This window comes from Pelophylax lessonae (assembly GCF_965119305.1).
Source record: "Pelophylax lessonae genome assembly, chromosome: 5".
Classification (NCBI taxonomy): Eukaryota; Metazoa; Chordata; class Amphibia; order Anura; family Ranidae; genus Pelophylax; species Pelophylax lessonae.
The window spans coordinates 20,514,370-20,537,493 of record NC_138772.1 but is presented as its reverse complement, the minus strand read 5'-3'; the positions used below and the strand labels follow the sequence as shown (position 1 = coordinate 20,537,493).

The 23,124-nt window shown below is 45.4% G+C and overlaps 1 protein-coding gene across 1 annotated transcript; it reads right to left on the bottom strand.

Moving 5' to 3' along the window:
* Positions 1 to 1,602: 1,602 nt before the first annotated feature.
* On the bottom strand, positions 1,603 to 22,421 carry JMJD4 (jumonji domain containing 4). The gene is made up of 6 exons (XM_082259571.1): positions 22,136 to 22,421; positions 14,216 to 14,381; positions 13,875 to 14,000; positions 8,524 to 8,791; positions 6,068 to 6,214; positions 1,603 to 1,953 (listed from the first exon to the last, which is right to left on the bottom strand). The coding sequence occupies exons 1-6, from the start codon at positions 22,362 to 22,364 to the stop codon at positions 1,648 to 1,650; spliced, it is 1,242 nt and encodes a 413-aa protein (XP_082115697.1). The 5' UTR covers positions 22,365 to 22,421; the 3' UTR covers positions 1,603 to 1,647.
* Positions 22,422 to 23,124: the final 703 nt, after the last annotated feature.

Sequence of the window (23,124 nt, the reverse complement as noted above, 5' to 3'; positions counted from 1 at the left end):
TAGTGTTACCTGCTAGGGATCCCTATCGATCGAGAGAGAGAGAGATAGACCCCCAGGCTCACCACTTGATGCTCAGAGTTAAACTGCAACAGCTTACAGCGCTGTCTTGACAAACAGGAAGTCTTTTGGCTGGCTGCCCAGGAAGAAGGGAGGCGGCTCCGCCCCTCTGCACGCCTTCCGGCGCCTCCCCCAAGCTCCACGAGGTGTAGGATCACCTCAAACATGGCCGCCCCCATGCTGGAGACACGAGGCTACGCCAAAATGGCGGCTCGTGCGATCCAGCAAAAAAAATGGCGGCGGCCTGTGCTGACTAGCGGTGTGCTGCAGGGCACACAACACTCTCTCTGCATGGGGATATGGCGTGGTTGGCGGTACCGGCCCTGGCGGACCGCATGGCCGTTCGGGAGGCCTGCTAATAGCTGGAGATCTGATTTGGAAGGCAGTCTACATGTCCGTGGCTTCTGACTGGTAGGTAGCTTATACTTAACCCATAAGATTCCCAGAATGCCACAGATTACATCTTTAAAACATGTATACAATAGATTGTTAGCTCCCAAACCAAGCCTCCTGGCTTTTTGCACACATAAAATCACACTCAAAGTAGGAGGATTTGTGACATGTTATAGGATAGAAAGAACTCTTTCTTACCATACAGAGAGGGGCCCGCGTTCACCACAAAACCCGTCAGGGAAAAAGGGGGAACATACTACTCACCATACCGGAACCAGGCGGGCACCAACTCCTGACAGTACCCCTCTCCACCGGGGCGGGAGGGCTGTCGACCGATACGGACGCCGTGACTCATGGTCTTTGGCGTTTCAGCGAGACGTTTAACTCGCGGGTTCAGTCCTTTTAATGGGACTTTGTCGCGGCCGACCCAGCGCGGAGCTATGGCCTGCACGCGCTCGTAGGCTGAACTGGGGTGACCACCGGATCTCAACATCCAGCCCGTCGCCCAGTTCAGCTTTCTTGCTTGAAGATCTCACAGGAACACTGGAGAAAAAAAGCTGTCTAAAAATCCTTTTAGAAAAAAAAATTCTTGCCAGGACCTAAGATCCCAGCAAGGTATCTAGGTCCTTACTCCTAACTAGACAGAAAATAACTGATTTGCTGAGGCAGAGAAAGAGAGAGGATATACCCTCTGGGACTGCCCCTAGGGTGTGGCCAGAGCTTTTTAATTTCCTGTCTAGTCCTGCTCCTGCGGAGGTAACATAACCCGAAGGTGGTGTATCACCGAGGACTACGTCTGTCGATGAGCGCTAGAGAAATTCAATTTTAATGGTTCAAATGTCAGGCAAAATGGTCGGCCCTCACTCATGTTCACTTCATCAAATCTGCCCCCCTTTGAAAAAAGTTTGGACACCACTGGTCTAGGGTGTCTGCTATGTTTTTTTTTTTTTTTGGGGGGGGGGGGGGGCGGTCGTTTATGTAATCGTCAGGCCTAAAATAATTTTTAAAATGTGCAAAAAAATTTGCAAGAATTGCTCTGGCAGTGAAAGGGTTAAATGACATTTTCCTAAATGCCAGGCATTTTCTAGCATTCGATAGCAGAAATTCTTTAAATCCGTAGAATGAGATCATTACAGAGAGCACAGCAATAAATAAAATAATAAACCTGTTTATTAATAAATAATTTGAAGCCAAATCCTAAACAGACCGGACAGCACATGACTTCTGATTGATCACCATTTTCAGTCGCTGTAACAATTGTTTTGGAGGCGGATTTAATGTCTCCATGTCCAGCTTTTGAAAATCTACATTGTCAATCAGCGTGGACAACACATCCGCAATCTTCTCCAGGTCAAACAGCGCATGGCGCGGCCCCGGGATCATCCGCTCATCAGTGAGATCCACAGCATTTGTTTCCAGGACTTCCAATCTGCGCTGTGCGATTATCTTCAGGAAAGTGTAGAATTCTGTATAATCAATCCCTGAGCAGGATTTCATGATGACCTGGGGAAGGAATGCAAATAATATCAATGCTAAAGAATCATAAATATTGCAATTTATAATTTTTTATATCAGTTTAATATTTTTTTTTTTACCTATTTGAAATAATAATAGAATTTTGTTCATGCGTTTACAACCCGCCCTTCCCCAACAGCAGTGTTCATTTTGACGTCAAATTTTGATTTAGTTTTAGCCATAGTCTTTTGACTAAAATGCCTTTTTAGTTTTAGTCATATTTTAGTCATCTGATTTGTTTAACCACTTGCCGACCGCCGCACGACTATTTACTGCAGCGGTCATCCCCTCACAGGCAGAGCGACATAGTACTACGTCGCTAGCCTGTAAGGGTCTAGGGAGCGAGCGTGCGCCCCCGGAGGCGCGCTCCCGCTCCTGCGCGGTCACGGACCCCCCCGCGCGTGTGACCGGCGGACCTGATCGTCCGCCGGTCACTCGCAATCGTCGGTGCAGAGGGAGAAAGGCAGAGCGGCTAATGTAAACAAGCTGCCTGTCATTCTCCCCTGTGTAGAAACACTGATCATACGGTTCTACTATGTAGGACCGTTGATCACTGTTCCTACACCTCAAGCCACAGCCAATCACAGTTAGAATCACGCCCCTAGGGACACACATAGCCCCTCCCTCTCAAAAAAACGTTAACCCTTTCACTGCCAGTGTAATTTTACAGTAACAGTCCATATGTATAGCACTGATTACTGTAGTAATGTAACTGGTAACCCCAAAAGTGTCAAAAATGTCAGTCAAGGGTCCGATCTGTCCGCCGCAATGTCGCAGTCCCGCAAAAAATAAATAAATCGCAGATCGCCGCCATTACGCGTTAAAAAAAAATGCAAAAATCTTTCCCTTTGTTAGAAAAACGCGATAACTTTTGCGCAAACCAATCAAAATACGCTTTTTGCGATTTTTTTTACCAAACATATGTAGCATTAAACAAATTGGCCGAAAATGTTAAAAAATTTTGATTTTTACATTTTTTTTGGAGGAATTTCATATAAAAAAATTTGAAAAATATTGTTATTTTTGCAAAATTGTCGCTCTTTTTTTGTTTATAGCGCATGATCAAAAAATCGCACAGGTGATCAAATACCACCAAAAGAAAGCTCTGTTTGTGGGAAAAAAAGAACATCAATTTCGTTTAGGTACAGCGTCGCACGACTGCGCAATTGTCCGTTAAAGTCACGCAGTGCCGAATCGCAAAATAGGCCCTGGTCAGGAAGGGGGTAAAATCTTCCGGGGCTTAAGTGGTTAAAGCATGAGCTCTGAAGGAAGGCATACCTGTGCCGCTCCTTCAGAGCCATGCCGTAAACAGCAACTCCGCGTACCCGGGAGTGACGTCATCTCTGGCTTGGCCTATCAGATAGCCGAAGACCGTGAACTAGGACAGAAGACCGGTTAAGTCTGTCATAATGTGCTACTATGTGATACATACTAGCACATTACGACTTAAACTTTAATTTTTTATTTTTTGGATGCAGTTTACTATCACTTTACCACTTCAGCTCCGGAAGATATACCCCCCCTTCATGACCAGGCCATTTTTTGGGATATGGCACTGCTTTACTTTAACCAGTTCTGGACTGGAAGGATTTGCCCCCTTAATGACCAGGCCATTTTTTTGCGATTCGGCACTGCGTTATTTTAACTGACAATTGTGCGGTTGTACAACGCTGTACCCAAATAAAATTGATGTCATTTTTTTCCCCCACAAATAGAGCTTTCTTTAGGTGGTATTTGATCACCTCTGCGATTTTTATTTTTTGCGCTATAAGCAAAAAAAAAAAGCAACAATTCACATTCTGCTATGTAACATCCCCCCAAAAAAAAAAAAAAATGAAATCACATTTTTTTCATCCTTTTAGGCCAATTTGTATTCGGCTACATAGTTTTGGTTAAAAAAAAAAAAAAATATGGCAATAAACGTATTTTGATTGGTTTGCGCAAAAGTTATCGCGTCTACAAACAAGGGGAAAGATTTATGTTATTTTTATTTATTTATTTTTACTAGTAATGACGGTGATCTGCAGTTTTTAGCGGGACTGCGACATTGTGAATAACCACACCTGTTAGTGTATGAAACGCGTCTACCTGTACACAGTTGTAACACTTGGGATGTTCGTCCAATAAACTGAATCTGGATGCAGCTTGGAGTGCGGCCAATTCTTTCTTATCATTGCGGCGGACAGATCGGACCCCTAACTGACATTTTTGACACTTTTGGGGGGACCAGTGACATTGCTACAGTAATCAGTGCTAAAAATTTGCACTGTCACTGTACTAATGACACTGGCAGGGAAGGGGTTAACACTAGGGGCGATCAAAGGGTTAAATGTGCCCTTAGGGCATCCCAGATGTTTTGGAACTACATTTCCTATGATGCTCAACCATACTGCAGAGTGCCTGAGCATCATGGGAAATGTAGTTCCAAAACGTCTGGGGTGCCAAGGTTTACCATCACTGCCCTAGGGGGTGTTTTCTAACTGACATTTTTGACACTTTTGGGGGGGACCAGTGACATTACTACAGTAATTAGTGCTAAAAATATGCACTTTTACTAAAATAATGACACTGGCAGAGAATGGGTTAATATAGGGGTGATCAAAGGGTTAATTGTGAGTCTAGGGGAGTGTTTTCTAACTGTATGGGGGCGTGGCTTGTGAAATGACCATAGAGACCTGTGATCCTATATAGAAGGATCACAGGCGCTCTGTGATCATTTCAGGGAGAAGAACGGTTAGATGTGTTTACAACAGCCGACCGTCCTTCTCTCTCAGCGGAGAGCGATCGCAATCGGCATCCCCGCTGCCTAGTGGTGGACGGGCGCGCCGCAGACCGCTCCCGCGAGTAGACGTACCCCTACGCAGCCGAGCCAGCCTGTCACTGTGTGGTGGGTGGTCAACAAGCGGTTAACAGACAATAGCGCGATCATGTGACACTACCCAAATAAAATTTTTATTTTATTACTTTTTTTTCCCCACAAACAGAACTTTCTTTTGCTGGTATTTGATCACCTCTGCGGTTTTTATTTTTTGTGCTATAAACAAAAATAGAGTGACAATTTGGAAAAAAACAAAACAATTTTTTTTTTACTTTCTGCTATAAAACATATTAAATAATAAATAAATGTCTTCATCAGTTTAGGCCTATGTGTATTCTGCTACATATTTTTGGTAAAAAAAACCCCCCAATAAGCGTATATTGATTGGTTTGCGCAAAAGTTATAGCATCTACAAACTATGGTATATTTTTATTTAGTTCTTTTTTTTTCTCACTAGGAATGGCGGCAAAAAGCGACTTATAGTGCGACTGCGATACTGCTGCGGACAAATCGGACACTAACTGACACTTTTTGGGGACCAGTGACAATAATACTGTATTCATTGCTAAAAAATATGCACTGTCGCTGTACTAATGACACTGGCTGGGAAGGGGTTAACATCAGGAGCGATCAAAGGGTTAACGGTGTGCCTAGGTTGTGCTTACTCACTGTGGGGGAGGTGTTTTGACTAGGGGAAGGCATTTAACCATGTTCCTGCTTTGCAGAAACACAGGTTCAATACCTTCCCTTCTGAGAGAACGACAATTTGCATAGGCAGATTGCCGTTCTGCCTGTGTCCTGTCCCAATTGGCGGGTGCCGGCGGACATCGAGTCCGCAGTACCTGCCGCTGAGCTTCTGCTGTTTGCGATCCCAGCGGGAGCGGCCATGGGTGGCGCACGCGCCCCAGACCTGGAAATGTCAGATCTCATACTAGGTACTTGATCTGGCTCAGAGCGGCCGCCCTGACGCAGTATAACGGTCTATACCAGTGGGCAGTCGTGAAGCGAATAATAAATTCAGTGTATTTTCTTTCAAATTAAATTACCAAATGAAGTCCCTATGTGTGCTTAAAAAATGGTGGGAAAATCATTTTGATTTGTAAAGGGGTTAAAAATCGATAGTTAAGTAAACCAATGCATTCCAAAATGTTAAAATTTGGTGTGGTGATGAAGGTTTTGATGACCCTGATTTCTGATGAGGTTAATGACTATGCAGCAGGACTGGACAAGTGTCAGGACACAGGAAAGTCCCACTTCATTACTTCCGCCCTGTGAGCTACTGACCTGACAGTGCTGATCCCAGCCCTCCATTGTGTCCTTCCACTCCGCGATCTCCCGCTTCACCGCTGTCAACTCTTTCTTTAGAAACTGCCACATAACCGCCACATTGCAGCCATTTACCCAGTTGTGATTGATGGAAATGGTGTCTATCTGGAACAAAGAAAATTTATATTCTGCAGAAAGATTACAAATGCTTTTAAAGTGGCCCTGGAGCTATTCTAAAAGTAGTCAACGGCAGCCATCCTGTAAAGAATCAGGCTAAAACTTATCCACTGGGCACTGTGGTTACCCCTGCTGATACCCATGTCATTACAGAACACAGCAGTGACATAGGGGTTGAGAGAAGGGAACCAGTGGAGTGGATTTACGTCCATATTTTGCTAACACTCGTTACTGACCGTTGGCCTGTTCCTCAACTGCTTGATCCCAACCTGCAACTACTCGTTATTGACCCTTGGCTTTTTCCTTGACTACGCTTCTGTCTGATCCCAATCTGCAACTACTCATTATCGACCCTTGGCTTGTTTCTCGACTACGCTTCTGCCTGATCCAAACCTAAAACTACTTATTTTCAACCTTGGCTTACTCCTCAACCACGCTTCTGCCTGATCCCAACCTGCAACTACTTGTTATTGACCCGTGGCTTGCTCCTCGACTACGCTTCTGCCTGATCACAACCTGCAACTAATCGTTATTGACCCTTGGCTTGTTCCTTGACTATGCTTCCGCCTGATTGCAACCTGCAACTACTTGTTATCGACCCTTGGCTTGTTCCTTGACTACGCTTTTGCCTGATCCCAACCTGCAACTACTCGTTTTCGAATCTTGGCTTGTTCCTCAACTACTCTTCTGCCTGATCTAAACCTAAAACTACTTATTTTCGAACCTTGGCTTGGTCCTGGACTATGCTTCTGCCTGATCCCAACCAGAAACTAGTCATTATCGAACCTTGGCTTGTTCATCAAACTACACTCCTGCCTGATCCCAACCTGCAACTACTTGTTATCGACTCTTGGCTTGTTCCTCAACTACTCTTCTGCCTGATCTAAACCTAAAACTACTTATTTTTGAACCTTGGCTTGGTCCTGGACTATGCTTCTGCCTGATCCCAACCAGAAACTAGTCATTATCGAACCTTGGCTTGTTCATCAAACTACAGTACACTCCTGCCTGATCCCAACCTGCAACTACTCGTTATCGACCCTTGGCTTGTTCCTGGACTACACTTCTGCCTGATCCCAAGCTGCAACTACTTGTTATCGACCCTTGGTTTGTTCTTTGACTACACTTCTGTCTGATCCAAACATAAAACTTTTTAATATCGAACTTTGGCTTGTTCCTGGACTACGCTTCTGCCTGATCCCAACCAGAAACTAGCTTGATCCTTACCTGCTTCTGGCCCCCAGCTTGCTCACCTCCTGGTGGGCTGATCCTTGAGAACTGTGACCTGGTACTAACACTCAGCAAAATCCATCTCCACCATTTGGTGAACATCGGTTAGTATTTAGACTCCACACCTCAGGTGAGCCTGTGTCATCTGCCAGGGTGACTGTCGGTGTACCTACCCTGCTGGTTCCTGTGTGAGCTTCCACTGCTTTGAACCTGATCCCTGATCGTGACAGAATCACTTTAGAGCAAGTGCACTTTAGAGAAGCGCATTTGTGAGATCAGGTATTGATGTTGGACGAGAAAGCCTGGCTCGCAGTCTCCACTCTGCTAATTCATCCCAAAGGTGTTCTATGGGGTTGAGGTCAGGACTCTGTGCAGGTCAGTCAAGTTCCTCCACCCCAAACTCGCTCATCCATGTCTTTATGGACCTTGCTTTGTGCACTGGTGCGCAGTCATGTTGGAACAGGAAGGGGCCATCCTCAAACTCTTCCCACAAAGTTGGGAACATGAAATTGTCCAAAATGTCTTGGTATGCTGACGCCTTACGAGTTCCCCTCATTGGAACTAAGGGGCCAAACCCAACCCCTGAAAAATAACCCCCCCACCATAATCTTCCTCCATCAAATGTTTTGGACCAGTGCACAAAGTAAGGTCCATAAAGACATGGATGAGCGAGTTTGGGGTGGAGGAACTTGACTTGCCTTCACATGTCCTGACCATAGAACACCTTTGGGATGATTTTGAGCAGAGACTGCGAGCCAGGCCTTCTCTCCAACATCAGTGTCTGACCTCACAAATGCGCTTCTGGAAGAATGGTCAAACATTCCCATAGACACACTCCTAAACCTTGTGGACAGCCTTCCCAGAAGAGTTGAACCTGTTAAAGCTGCAAAGGGTGGGCCAACTCAATATTGAACCCTACGGACTAAGACTGGGATGCCATTAGAGTTCATGTGTGTGTAAAGGTAGCAATCCCAAAACAATACAGATGCCCTTTTCTCTCTTGAGTTCCACAACATAAACCAAAAGCACAGAGTACTGGTCAACAGCTCACATGCTCCTTGCCTTACCACATTGTACACCTGATGATGCCACCCGCTGGGCACAAAGATGATCTCTCCGGCTTCCTGTGTGACCTCTATCGGCGGGCAGCACTTCTGAAAATTTGGGTACATTGTAGGGTCCTGAAGGGTAGGAGATGTTACATCGTATGGGAGACTTCCATGACAATCCCGGAGATTTCCCTCTGTTCCCGGGGGAAAGAGCAACCACTTCTTCCTCCCGCAGATATTGGCTGACCAACTGTATGAGCGGAAGACGTCGGCGTGGAACGGAGTCCTGGAATCAAATGAGTACACATTGTAGCCAAGTATATATTTTTTATATAGATTTTATAAGTCCGATCTGATGGGCCCTGCGCTTGGAACAGAAGTGGGAGGTGGGTACCTGTCAAAATCGGGTACCTGCTCCCCCTCCCTTCTCAAAAATGGCAATTGTGCAAGAGGAGCGAGGGGGAGCAGGTACCCGATTTTGATTTCCCACTTCCGTTCCGAGCACAGGGCGCTCTGCAACAGATGTTCTCCTCCCTCCCTCTTAAAGCGGAACTTCCTCCTTTTGGGTGGAGTTCCGTTTCAAGCTGCATAAAAATACAGAACGTCTACATTTTATCTCAACACACTAGTGTGATGTGAAGGGGGCACACAGGCAGCAATTGTTGTAGTGTAATCTTGGGTTAATTCTGCATTGATCAATGCAGCTCAACACACTTGGTGTGCAGGGACTAGAGTTGTGTCTCTCTACACTGTGTGCATCAATAGAAACACACAGCCCGATAGCCTAGGTTGGCAAGGCAACAGAAGTTCTCCTCCCTCCCTCCCCCTGTAGTCTTCTGGGACACTGACAGGTCCCAGAAGACTGCATCCATCAATCCAGGTTGCGCCGCGCGACTAGCGCATGCGCAGTGGGCACCCGGCTGTGAAACCGCAAGCTGTCACAGCCAATAGTGAAGATGCCGGTGCCACTCAGGGGGGACGGAGGATAAAAACGGCTGGGGTGAGCTCGTCGCTGGACCGTGGGAAAGGTGAGTGGCTGTTTTTTAATATCCAGCACCTACACTCTTTGAAGCTGCTGACTTTTCTTTTTTTTTATGGGTGCCTGGAGTTCCCTTTTAATGCATTAAACTGCATATTAACATGACACGCCTATCAAAATACAAAGAAAGAAAATCCCTTGATGTGTCCTGTAAAGGAAAAAAATAAAATAAAATTTACAACGCAGCTTCAATGTACTGTAAAGGATGAGTTCACCTTCGGTAACATGTTACCCCCGTATTTAGGGTCTAACATGTAACCGAACAGCACCTGCCTGCACCCCCCTGATCCCCTGCTGTGACAGCGATCTGTGAATGAATGAACCACAACTACCATCTGACACCACGGCTTGTAGTTCTCAATGAACCGTGAGGGGGTTGGTGAGCGCTAAAGTGGTTCATTGCTATCCAGTAACTGTCTGCCTGTATGGGAGGTACAGCTGTACTGAGAGTCTGCAGGAGTCTGACATTGCACCCATGATCGCTGTTTGCTGGTGCAATGCGCTGCAGGCTCCAAAAAAACAAAATGCTTGTTTTTTTTACATGCAAAAAGCTCTTCATTTTTTTTATTTTTCCAAAAGGCGAACTTAGCCTATAATGCGTGCCAACATGCATGCAAACTCCTGCCAGTGGTATTCTCAGAGCAGCCTGATAGAGTCATCAACCACTTAAGGACTGCCTTATAGCAGGTATACTGCCACAGGGTAGCCCTCCTGTGCACAATCACACACACACATATATATATATATATATATATATATATATATATATGTGTATATATTTATATTTACATATATATATATATATATATATGTAAATATAAATATAAATATATACACATACACATATATATATATATATATATATATATATATATATATATATATATATATATATATATATATATATATATATATATTTTTTTTTAATATATATATATATATATATATATGTGTGTGTGTGTGTGTGATTGTGCACAGGAGGGCTACCCTGTGGCAGTATACCTGCTATAAGGCAGTCCTTAATTGGTTGATGACTCTATCAGGCTGCTCTGAGAATACCACTGGCAGGAGTTTGCATGCATGTTGGCACGCATTATATATATATATATATGTGTGTGTGTATGTGATTCTGCACTTCCGCCTAGGGGGTGCGTGCCGGCACCCGATGATCGTCAAGGAGTGAGGCTGGACGGAACTCTGCCTGTGTAAACAAGGCAGAGCTCTGTTCTGACAGGCTCCCTGCAAAGCAGGGAATACAATCCATCTCTTCCCTTAGTGAAAGCAGCACACACTCTCTAGGCACACAGTTAACCCTGTGATTGCCCCTGATGTTAACCCCTTCCCAGCCAGTGTCAGTACAGCGACAGTGCATATTTTTAGCACTGACCACTGTATTAGTGTCACTGGTCCCACAAAATGTGAAAAGTTTCAGTTAGTGTGCGATCGTCTGCCCAAATATTGCATTCCCACTATCTAGGAGTGAGTTGTACGCGACTCATTGGTATTGTGATTTGCTGTGGATACTGAGCGCTGGGTCACAGTGCTATCTTTGTAAGTGATATTCTTGAGCTTAATAAATTATTATTTTTTTTTTTTTAGCAGAGAGCACTATGCATATGCTTTACTCTTTTATATGATAATCGCTGAGGAGTTTGGGATCGGAACCTATTGAGAGACAGATTGGTCCCTTTCAGTATTGCAAGCTCTCAGGATACTTCTGCTTTGTGGTGGATGTGTGTAAGAGATACCCCCTGTTTTTATATTGAGTACCCCGGAGGGGATAAAGTGTTTGACCTACCTGTTGATTCAGGGGTCTACCGATAAGGTGAGCGGCTTGAGCTATCTGTGGTGGAGGATTTTGGCACTGTGTCACCTACAAGCCGTCTAAGCATAAGCACCACTCATCACCTTTTGGGACTGTTGGGTGTCTTCCTTGCACTATCCTTTGCATTTTTTAAATTGATTTATATATTAGCGCTGTACTGATATCTTATTATGGACTATGTTTGGGATTTGATCATTTGACCCTGGGTGCATAGCTGCTTTATTGTCCTTTCAAGTTTTGTTTTGCGCGGTTTGGCTTTTTGTATATTTAATATGCCCCCTAAAGGAGTAGGACACTAGGCAGAAAAAGAGTCTGGCTATGCCTATGGGCAGTCCCAGGGGGTATACTCCCTCTCTCTGCTATAGGTACTTAGTTTTGTTACAAGCAGTGTCAGAACAATTAAAACTCCACAGAGGGGTGGGTGCTGTGTCCGCCAATGAACATTGGAGAAATGGATTTTAGGGTAAGTCAAAAATCCCATTTTCTCTTTCATTCACTGACGGACACAGCTCCTGATCTTCTTAACCATTGGGATGTCCCAAAGCAGTGTTAAACATAAGGGATGGGAAAAACGAAAAACTCCCAGGGCCAACTATAGCCAACCAGGTAAACAGGAGCTCAACCCAAACAACTGGAGCTCACCTGAAAAAAAACAATACACCCTCAAAGAGGACCAGATCCTCTAAATAGCAGCCTGCAAAACCTTGCGGCCAAAGGACACACTCCTAAACCTTGTGGACAGCCTTCCCAGAAGAGTTGAAGCTGTTATAGCTGCAAAGGGTGGGCCAACTAAATATTGAACCCTATAGACTAAGGCTGGGATGCCATTGACCTCCCTGGCGGTCTGATTATGTCCAAATTTCTGTGCTAAAAATGGTACATTGTTTTGCATAGAAACCTGTTGTTTTACATTTTAAAACTCACCTTCCCCTGCGATCCCCCGCCGTCCTCCCCTGCCGTCCTCACCCGCTGTCCTCCCGCTGTGTGCTCAGCCGCTGCCGGCACCTGTCTTCCGGTTCCCTTCCAAATGTTACTGGCCTTCCCTGCGCTCCCCCGCTGTCCTCCTCGTCCTCCTTACAGTCTCTCCACGCTCTGTGCAAGGCCGATGCTGGCGCTTGCCTTCCGGTTCCCTTCTCTGAGAGCGTTGCGACGCAGGGGGTGGAACCGGCGGCAAATTCAAAAATGTAAATACACCAAATGAGATGATAGAAAGCTGTGATCCTAACGGATTACACTGTATCATCCCATTTCACCACAGGATTTCACCTGGTGACTTTTCCAGTGCCCTGCCTGTGCTTTTCCAGTGCTTTGTGCCTGGAAAATAGAAAACGACCAGTTCTTTTTGCGCAAAAGCGCTTTTAGACGAACTGGAAAACAGCGACAGCGAAACAGAGTTACTTGAAGAACTGAGCGATAGCGATTCGTGGGAAAATTCATCATCAGGTACGGGAAGTGACGACAGCGACGATTCTGATGTCTCTTTCTGGCACATCGCTTGTGGAATTTGGAAAGTATATCAAATGTTTCTTCAGAATTTCCAATGGAGCGATGTGCCAGAAAGAGACATCAGAATCGTCGCTGTCCTCACTTTCCGTACCTGATGACGAATTTTCCCACCAATTGCCATCGCTCAGTTCTTCAAGTAACTCAGTTTCCCTGTCACTGTTTTCCAGTTCGTCTAAAAGCTCTTTTGGGCAAAAAAAAAAAACGCTTTTTGGACGCCATGGTACTGGAAAAGCACAGGCAGGGCACTGGAAAAGTCATAAGGTGAAATCATGTGGTGAAATGGGATTATACAGTGTAATCCGTTAGGATCACAGCTTTCTATCATCTCATTTGGTGTTTTTACATTTTTGAATTTGCTGCCGGTTCTACCCCCCCCCCCCTGCGTCGCAACGCTCGCAGGGAAGGGAACCGGAAGGCAATTGCCAGCAATCGGCCGAGCACAGAACGGGGAGAGACTGTAAGGAGGACAGCGGGGGAGCGCAGGGAAGGGGAGTAACATTGCGGGGTAATCCCGAGTGTGGCTCGGGGTTACCGCTTTTGGTACTGAAAGTTAACCCCGCGAGCCACACTCGGGAATATCGCCAGGGAGGTAAAAGTTCATGTGCGTGTAAGGCTACATTCATATCTCGGCGTTGCTATTTACAGGCGTTTTTTCAGGCGTTTTACAGGCATTTTTGTGCAGGCGTTTTTAGGTTGACTAGTAACCAATGGAAAAAAAATAAAAACGCCTGTAATCTGCCCAAAAAGAAGCTCATGTACTTTTTTGAGCGTTGGGCGTTTTGCTTAAAACGTCAAAACGCTCAGATGTGAACAGGGGCCATTGAAATGAATAGGATTTGTCTCGTTGGGCGTTTTTTGATCTGATCCTAGAGCAGAAAAACTCCCCAAAAACACCTACATGTGAACTTAGCCTAAAAGCAGGTGTCCCAATACTTTTGGTAATATAGTGTATATAAAAGGTATATGAAATAGTTCTAAAAAGATAAATTATGTCTGTACCATGAACCAGCCGGACCCATATAGACAAAACGATAATCGTCCACAGCAATGGCGTCCCAGTATTCATTCAGCCAGTCTGATGAGAAATATTCTGGTGTTTTATACGCGTCATAATCTGGATACTCTCTGGAAGAAGGAAGAAGTGATCTTTAATTATCAATCAATTAATTAGCAATCAAAATGTGCATGGGAGCCAATCAGCTTCTAGCTTCAGCTTGTTTAATAAAGTTTTGACAAAAAAATAAAAATTGAAGCTGATTGGCTACCATGCACAGTTGTACCAGATTTTGCACTCTCCAATTTTAGTAAATCTCCCCTTCTACATGGCATTGGTGGATTACCTCTGCATGTGCCAATCTTTCAGGTACAGGCAGCCCCTGGTAGACTGGTAGGCGTTCTCCCTGTGCTCCCTCCAGTATTCAATGTATTCCCGCAGAGGAATCTGCTCCTTGGGGTTGGCGTTGTACTTCTTAACGTTACAGTTAGCAACAGGAACAGCGGCATCCCCTGGAACAGATGAGAACAGCAGAAGTAAAGCACAAACCACAGCACGTCAAGTCGATATTTTCTACTGCAACAACGTTGTCACAATAGTGACCCAATCACAGGTCTTGTATTGGCGTGCTGGAGGCTTTTACATGTATGACTTAGCTGGGATCTCTGCTTTCCAAAGGAACATATGAGGATTTTTTAAATCCGCGGTGGTGAAAAAACTAAACCAAAAACCCGGTAAGTGAACACACAAAAAAGTTACAAAAAAGTGCACTCAGGGGTGTGCTTTGTCCACCCCCCCCCCTTCCCCGAAGGGTTAGGACCTCTAACCTGATCACCCGGGGCGCAAGGCTCCTAACAGGGACAAAGGGTTCCAATGGTCCGCCTAGCCAGAAGACCTGGCAGACCCCGTTCTTCTGCCGACCCCCAATACTTGGTTTGAGGGGCTCTCTCGAAGAGAGACCCCCCCCAGGGACAGAGGAGGAAGGAGTCTGAGGGCCACAAATCCTCCCCCTAGACTTCAGGGTAAGCCAGAGGACTTACACCCTCCATCCTAGTGAGAAGAAAACACACACAAAAGTGAAAGGGGACAAATGTGGGAGAAAAATAAATAAGTAAATAAGTAGCCATGCATGGTGCACTGGCCGGGCCCTGAGGCCTGGTAACAAAAATTGCGCCGGACTTTAGTCAAAAGGCCCAGCTCTAAAAGGCGCAGTGCAGAAAAGGTGTTTGGAGCTGTGATCATGTACCGGTTCACACATTGGGGTCCCACTCCCAAGTGTTACTAAGAGCACCTCAGGGACAACCACACCCCGAGGGCACAGACACCGTGGACTCTATGCCTTCCCAGCCCATGGCCAGACAAGGTAGAACGTTTGAATCAGGAGGTAATGGACCCTTCCAGCTTTCTCGGGGAGAATTTACTCCCAGCCCCCAATTACCTATGGGCACTCTGGTGTCAATTCCTGCCAGTACTAACCTTCTAGGTCCCCATCACTCCAGCAGGTTTGTATAGCCGCCACCCAACCTTGGCCAGGTCAGATGACAGACTGTAGTAATGTCACTGGTCCCCCCAAAAGTGTCAAAAATGTCAGTTAGGTGTCCGATCTGTCCGCCGCAATGTCGCAGTCACGCTCAAAATTGCAGATCGCCGCCATTACTAGTAAAAAAATAAATAAATGACATAAATCTTTCTCCTAGTTTGTAGACGTGATAACTTTTGCGCAAACCACGCAATATATACGCTTATTGGGATTTTTTTTTTTTTACCAAAAATATGTAGCAGAATACAAATTGGCCTAAAATGATGAAAAAAATTGATTTATAATTTTTTTTTTATTAGGAATGTTATAGAGCAGAAAGTAAAAAATATTGTTTTTTTTTTGTTTTTTTGTTCAAAATTGTCGCTACAAATTCTGTAGCTTCTTACTTTTAAAAAATTAGGTACAGTAACACCTTGGTTTGCGAGTAACGTGGTATACGAGCGTTTTGCAAGAAGAGCAACATTTTTTTTTAAATTGTACCTTGATATGCGAGCGATGTCTTGCAAGACGAGCAGTAGAAGGGTCACAGCTTTACAGTTTTATTGTAAAAAAAAAGATTGGAATTACACGATTCTAGGACAATATCCCCCCGGACAATATCCCACCTGGACAATATCCCCCCTGGACAATATCCCCCCGGACAATATCCCCCCTGGACAATATGACCCCGGGACAATATCCCCCCTGGACAATATCACCCCGGGACAATATCCCCCCTGGACAATATCCCCCCTGGACAATATCCCCCCTGGACAATATCCACCCTGGACAATATCCCCCCGGACAATATCCCCCCTGGACAACATCCCCCCTGGACAATATCCCCCCCGGACAATATCCCACCTGGACAATATCCCCCGGGACAATATCCCCCCTGGACAATATCCCCCCGGACAATATCCCCCCTGGACAATATGACCCCGGGACAATATCCCCCCTGGACAATATCACCCCGGGACAATATCCCCCCTGGACAATATCCCCCTGGACAACATCCCCCCGGACAATATCCCACCTGGACAATATCCCCCCTGGACAATATCCCCCCGGACAATATCCCCCCTGGACAATATGACCCCGGGACAATATCCCCCCTGGACAATATCACCCCGGGACAATATCCCCCCTGGACAATATCCCCCCTGGACAATATCCCCCCTGGACAATATCCCCCCTGGACAATATCCCCCCGGACAATATCCCCCCTCTAACCCTATGTCCAGGGAGATGTTTTCCAGGGGGATATTGTCCCGGGGGATATTGCCCAGGAGATGTTGTCCGGGGGGATAATGTCCGGGGGATAATTGTCCGGGGGGATATTGTCCTGATACCGAATTACACACATACTGTATATCCCACGTTAAGGAGTCCGGTGCTCATCCATGTAAAGCCGCTGGTGTATACAGTAAAGCCGCTGGTGTATACATTACTGTATGTGGCCAGAGGTCTGGGGGCACTGGTGGCTCCCAGCGCTTCCTGGAGACCTCGGAGACACTCCCAGCTGGGTGGGGCAGGCCTAACGCACGTTCGGAACACCAGGAAGTGTCAACAGTTCCCGAGTGTCTCCGAGTTCTCCAGGAAGCACTGGGAGCCACCAGAACCCCCAGACCTCTGGCCACATACAGTTATGTATATACCAGCAGCTTTACTGTATACACCTGCAGCTTTACACGGATCAGCACCAGACCCCTAACACAGGATATTGTTTTTAACATTGGGAGTGTCATTCCACTTTTTTTTTCCATTAAAGCTGTGATCCTTCTACTGCTTGTATTGCCCCCAGACCTCTGGCCAAGTACTCTATGCACCATACACTTACTGTACTGTATTTTGTATTGATGTAATCATTTTTATATGAATAAATGGTTGTGGAATCATCTGAGTTTCCATTATTTCTTATGGGGAAATTTTCTTTGATATACGAGTGCTTTGGATAACAAGCATGTTTCTGGAACGAATTATGCTCCCTATCCAACGTATTACTATACTTAAAGCGGAGTTCCGGGCACAGATGTCATTTTTTGCTGAACATACCCCCGGGACAGTCAGGGCTAGCACATTCCACAATGGCTAGCCTCTGATCTGTCCCGGTTCGCACTTACCTTTTAGAAGAAATACTTACTTAGAAAATTTCTTCCTCAGCGTTTCCATCTCTCTTGTGGGCAGCTGAAGCCGGCGCGGTCCTCTTCTCTGTCTTCTTCCGCGTCTTCGTGTCCCAGAATGCACTGCACCGGCCCCTCTCGTCACTTCCGGTGCGGCGCCGCATTCCTAAACAGCTTGCCCAGAAGCTGTTTAGCAGGGGAATGCGGCGTCGCCCGGAAATGACGTGCGGGGCCGGTGCCGTCGCATTGATTCCTGGGAGCTATGACGTTTAGCTCCCAGGAATCATCGCGAGGCAGGAAGTGACGGGGTGAGCCTCGGCGCTGGAGGAGGAAGCAGTCATAGGTGAGTATTTACGATCTTCAATAAAAAGGTGAGTAAACAAAAAAAATAAAAATAACTATCCAATTCCTTTTCAGGTGAGCTCTACCTAGCGGAGGGGCACATAAAAAAAAAATAGTTTTTGTGCCCGGAACTCCGCTTTACCAGTGCCTGGGGGCCAGTGCTCATGCAGCGCTTTGTAAATGGTCTTGCAACCTCCTGAGACATGTGATGTGTCCCAGGAGGCTGCAGGAAAGGAAAGGAAAGGAGGGGGTGCAGGGTGAGGGATGCAATCCCCGGCAAGGATTGCGAAAGCAGGAGCAGGTACCAATAAAAATCAGTCCCCTCTCCCCAAAAAAACAAGTAACTCAGTTGGGGGTAGAGTCAGATTTAGACAAGCAATATGACACTAACTGAAACTGGGTGGGAACTGACTAACTGCCACTGACATCACCAGTGACACTAATAGTCACTGTACTAATGACACTGGCTGGAAAGAGGTTAACATCTAAGTGGAGATTAAGTGGTTAAATGTGTGCCTTACTATGTGTAATGTGCGCTGCTTTTTACTAAATGTCGCTTAGTTTCTTAGCCCTGCTTTGCAGAGCTAAGAAACAGAGAGTTTTTTCCCTCTGTAAAGAGCCCCGTATTGATTGTCAACACAGGGCTCTTGTCTGTGATTGGACACAGCTGATCAGCAGGTCCTGGCCACTTGCTGACAGGCTCCTGCTGTGTACAATGACAGCCGGTGTCGGCGGGTGGGGGCGTCAGTGAGTTTTGCGCATGCCGGTAGCAGGCAGCGTTCTATAAATACGCTGCTTTGCCTGCTTGGGCCACCCGTCCGCAGTACATTGACCACATTGAGTCAAATCACCCCCCATATCACAATACATACTATATAGGGGTAATATAAGGACGCTGAATTTCAAAAGAGCCAACTTCCCAAAACTGCGCTCGCTGCTAGAAAATATCAAATGGGATAGAACCCTGGGAACAAAGAACACGGAGGAAAAATGGGAGTGCTTCAAGAGCATACTTAACAAGGGGATTGAACAGTGCATTCCAAAGGGAAATAAATTTAAAAGAGCAAAATTAAACCCTGGGTGGCTAAACTCCAACATAAAAATGCATATTAGTGCTAAAGGAAAGGCTTTTTTAAAAAATACAAGGCTGAGGGGTCATTGGCAGCATTCAAGCATTACAAAGAGTGTAATAAGAAATGTAAAGATGAAATCAGGGCGGCTAAAATAGAACACGAGAGACATATAGCGGAGGAGAGCAAAAAGAACCCCAAGAAGTTCTTTAAGTATATAAACAGTAAGAAAGTGAGGCCAGAAAAATTGGCCCCATAAAAGACGACAAAGGAAATATGGCCACTGAGGACAGAGAAAAGGTGGAAGTGTTAAATCATTTCTTCTCTTCAGTCTTCACAAAAGAATCGGAGGGCTACACGAACCCAACTTGTAAGGCCAAACTAAACAACACACCTCAGGAAGTGCCGCCATGGCTAACAGAAGAGACTTAGAACTAAACTAGAGAAACTTAACATAAATAAATCCCCGGGACCGGATGGCTTGCACCCGAGGGTTCTTAAAGAGCTCAGCCAGGTGATTGCCAGACCATTATTCTTGATCTTTAAGGATAGTTTACAGACGGGTATGGTGCCAGCAGATTGGAAAAAGGCCAACGTGGTACCAATATTTAAAAAGGGGCCGAGATACATCCCGGGTAACTATAGGCCGGTCAGCCTAACATCTGTAGTCTGCAAGATTTTGGAGGGGATGTTAAGGGACCACATACAAGACTTTAGTAATGAAAACAGTATAATTAGTAGTAATCAGCATGGATTTATGAAAAATCGTTCTTGCCAAACCAATCTATTAACCTTCTATGATGAAGTGAGCTGCCACCTAGATAAGGTACTGGGACCAATTTTGTTTAATATCTTCATAAGTGATATTGCAAAAGGCCTCGATGGTAAGGTTTGTCTTTTTGCTGATGACACAAAGATATGTAACAGGGTTGATGTTCCTGGAGGGAAACGCCAAATGGAAAAGGATTTAGGAAAACTAGAAGAATGGTCAGAACTCTGGCAACTGAAATTTAATGTGGATAAGTGCAAGATAATGCACCTGGGGCGTAAAAACCCAAGGGCAGAATATAGAATATTTGACACAGTCCTGACCTCAGTATCTGAGGAAAGGGATTTAGGAGTAATTATTTCAGAAGACTTAAAGGTGGGAGGACAATGTAATAGAGCAGCACGAAATGCCAGCAGAATGCTTGGATGTATAGGGAGAGGTATAAGCAGTAGAAAGAGAGAAGTGCTTATGCCGCTGTACAGAACACTGGTGAGACCTCACTTGGAGTATTGTGCGCAGTACTGGAGGCCATATCTCCAGAAGGATATAGATACTCTAGAGAGAGTTCAGAGAAGAGCTACTAAACTAGTACATGGATTGCAGGAAAAAACTTACCAGGAAAGGTTAAAGGACCTTAACATGTATAGCTTGGAAGAAAGAAGAGACAGAGGGGATATGATAGAAACTTTTAAATACATAAAGGGAATCAACTCGCTAAAGGAGGAGAGCATATTTAAAAGAAGAAAAACTACCACAAGAGGACACCGTTTTAAATTAGAGGGGCAAAGGTTTAAAAGTAATATGAGGAAGTATTACTTTACTGAGAGAGTAGTGGATGCATGGAATAACCTTCCTGCAGAAGTGGTAGCTGCAAACACAGTGAAGGAGTTTAAGCATGCAAGGGATAGGCATAAGGCTATCCTTCATATAAGATAGGGCCAGGGACTATTCATAGGATTCAGATATATTGGGCAGACTAGATGGGCCAAATGGTTCTTATCTGCCGACACATTCTATGTTTCTATGTTTCTATAAAGGTAAGCCTGTGGATGTGGTGTATCTGGACTTTGCAAAGGCCTTTGACACCGTTCCCCACAAACGCTTACTGTACAAACTAAGGAAGGTAGGTATGGACCATAAGGTGAGTACCTGGATAGAGAACTGGCTCCAGGGGAGAGTTCAGAGGGTGGTGATTAATGGGGAGTACTCGGATTGGGCGGGTGTGGAAAGTGGGGTCCCCCAGGGTTCTGTCCTGGGACCAATCCTGTTTAATTTATTCATAAATGATCTAGAGGAGGGGATATCTAGTACAATCTCAGTATTTGCGGATGATACTAAACTAAGCATGCCAATATCTTCTATGCAGGATGTGGAAACCTTACAAGCGGACCTGAACAAAATAACGGGGTGGGCAACTACATGGCAGATGAGATTTAATGTAGAAAAATGTAAAGTAATGCACTTGGGGGCCAGAAACCAGAAAGCAAGCTACTCACTAGGGGGGGAACCTCTGGGTGAGTCTAGGATGGAAAAGGACCTGGGGGTACTGGTAGACAACAGGCTTGGCAGTGGCATGCAATGCCAAGCAACTGCAAGCAAAGCCAACAGAATACTGGGATGTATAAAAAAGGGGATTCACTCCAGAAATAAAGAGATTATTCTCCCGCTCTACAAGACTCTGGTCCGGCCACATCTGGAGTATGCTGTCCAGTTCTGGGCACCGGTCCTCAGGAAGGATGTGCTGGAACTGGAGAAAGTCCAGAGAAGGGCAACAAAAATAATTAGGGGAATGGAGGACATCAGCTATGAGGAAAGACTACAAGCACTGAACTTATTCTCTCTGGAGAAGAGACGATTGAGGGGAGGATATGATATCAATGTACAAATACTGTACTGGTGACCCTAGCATAAGGAACAAACTATTCAGAGAAAGGGAATACAATAAGACACGTGGCCACTCACTAAAACTAGAGGAAAGGCGGTTTAACCTTAAAATGCGTAAGGGGTTCTTCACTGTCAGAGCGGTAAGGATGTGGAATTCTCTTCCACAAACAGTCGTATCAGCAGGGAGCATTGATAGTTTCAAAAAACTATTAGATGGGCACCTTAAAGACCACAACATACAGGGGTATACAATGTACGGTTAAAAGCAAACACACACACATCATAGGTTGAACTGGATGGACTGATGTCTTTTTTCAACCTCACTAACTATGTAACTATATATATATATTTTTAATTTGGGTACAGTGTTACATGACTGAGTAATTGTCATTCAAACTGTCAATCATTGGAGTTGGGAGCAACATGCTTTTTGCATTGAGGTGGTTGGGATGTTGGAATACGGCTCTAAGTGCCCCTTGCTGGCTAGCAGTGCTGGCTCATTGACTTAGACTGCCCATTACCACGAGTACAATCAGCTCTTTGGGTCATTGTAAAATACCGAAATTCTGCAGCAGATGATCCCATTTTGGCTGGTTGTCGGCGCTGACCCAGAATTTCCGGCTTCCCCAGGATCTGGTGAACTTGGAGGAGAAGAGACACGGCACGTTCCCGATCATGTACTTATGGAAGAACTCATGATAGCTGAAGGTTTCCGGGTCTTCAATGAAGTCAATGTGATCCTGGACTTTGTATACAACATCTGATTGTTCCGGCAGCTTTTTATCCATGAGATCTCCGGATTTCGAGGGTCACATCATCTTATTGATCATCTGAGAACCTTAACTGGTCCTGTAAATACACATTATACAACAATCAGTCATAGACTAGCAAATGGAGGACAGTACCACCAAAACAAACAGGAACCATCTCCAGTCTATGCTGGGAGTCATCACTGTCAAAGCATGTGAATAAAGAACTGTCTGCATTGCCCGACAGCAACAGTAGTCCCTTGTCACATTAGTGATTCTGTAGCAGATGGCAATCCACTATTCCAAAAGAAAAAAAATGATTGCATCTTTTAAAATAAAGTCAACCGTTCCCTCACTGGTTGGACCAGCATGGTGTCACTAAACCTCTGCTCTCACTGGCTGGCCCAGTATGGTGGCAATCCACCTTTGCTCTCTGGTTGGACCAGCATGGAGTTCTTCCCCCTCTGCTCCCCAAGATCAGGTTCAAAACTAAATCTTGCAGCAGCATGGTGTCACTCCCCCTTTGCTCTTTCACTGGTTGGACCAGAATGTTGTCACTCTCCCTCTGCACCCTCACTAGTTGGACCAGCATGGAGTCACTCTCCCTCTGCACCCTCATTGGTTGAACCAGCATGGTGTCCTTCCCATTAAGCTCTCCAAGATTGGGAACAGCACTCAAATATGGACCAGCATAGTGTTCCTCCACCTCTGCTGCCACACTAGTTGGACCAACATGGTGTCACTCACCTTTTGTACCCTCACTGGTTGGACTGACATTATGTCCTTCCACCTCTGCTGC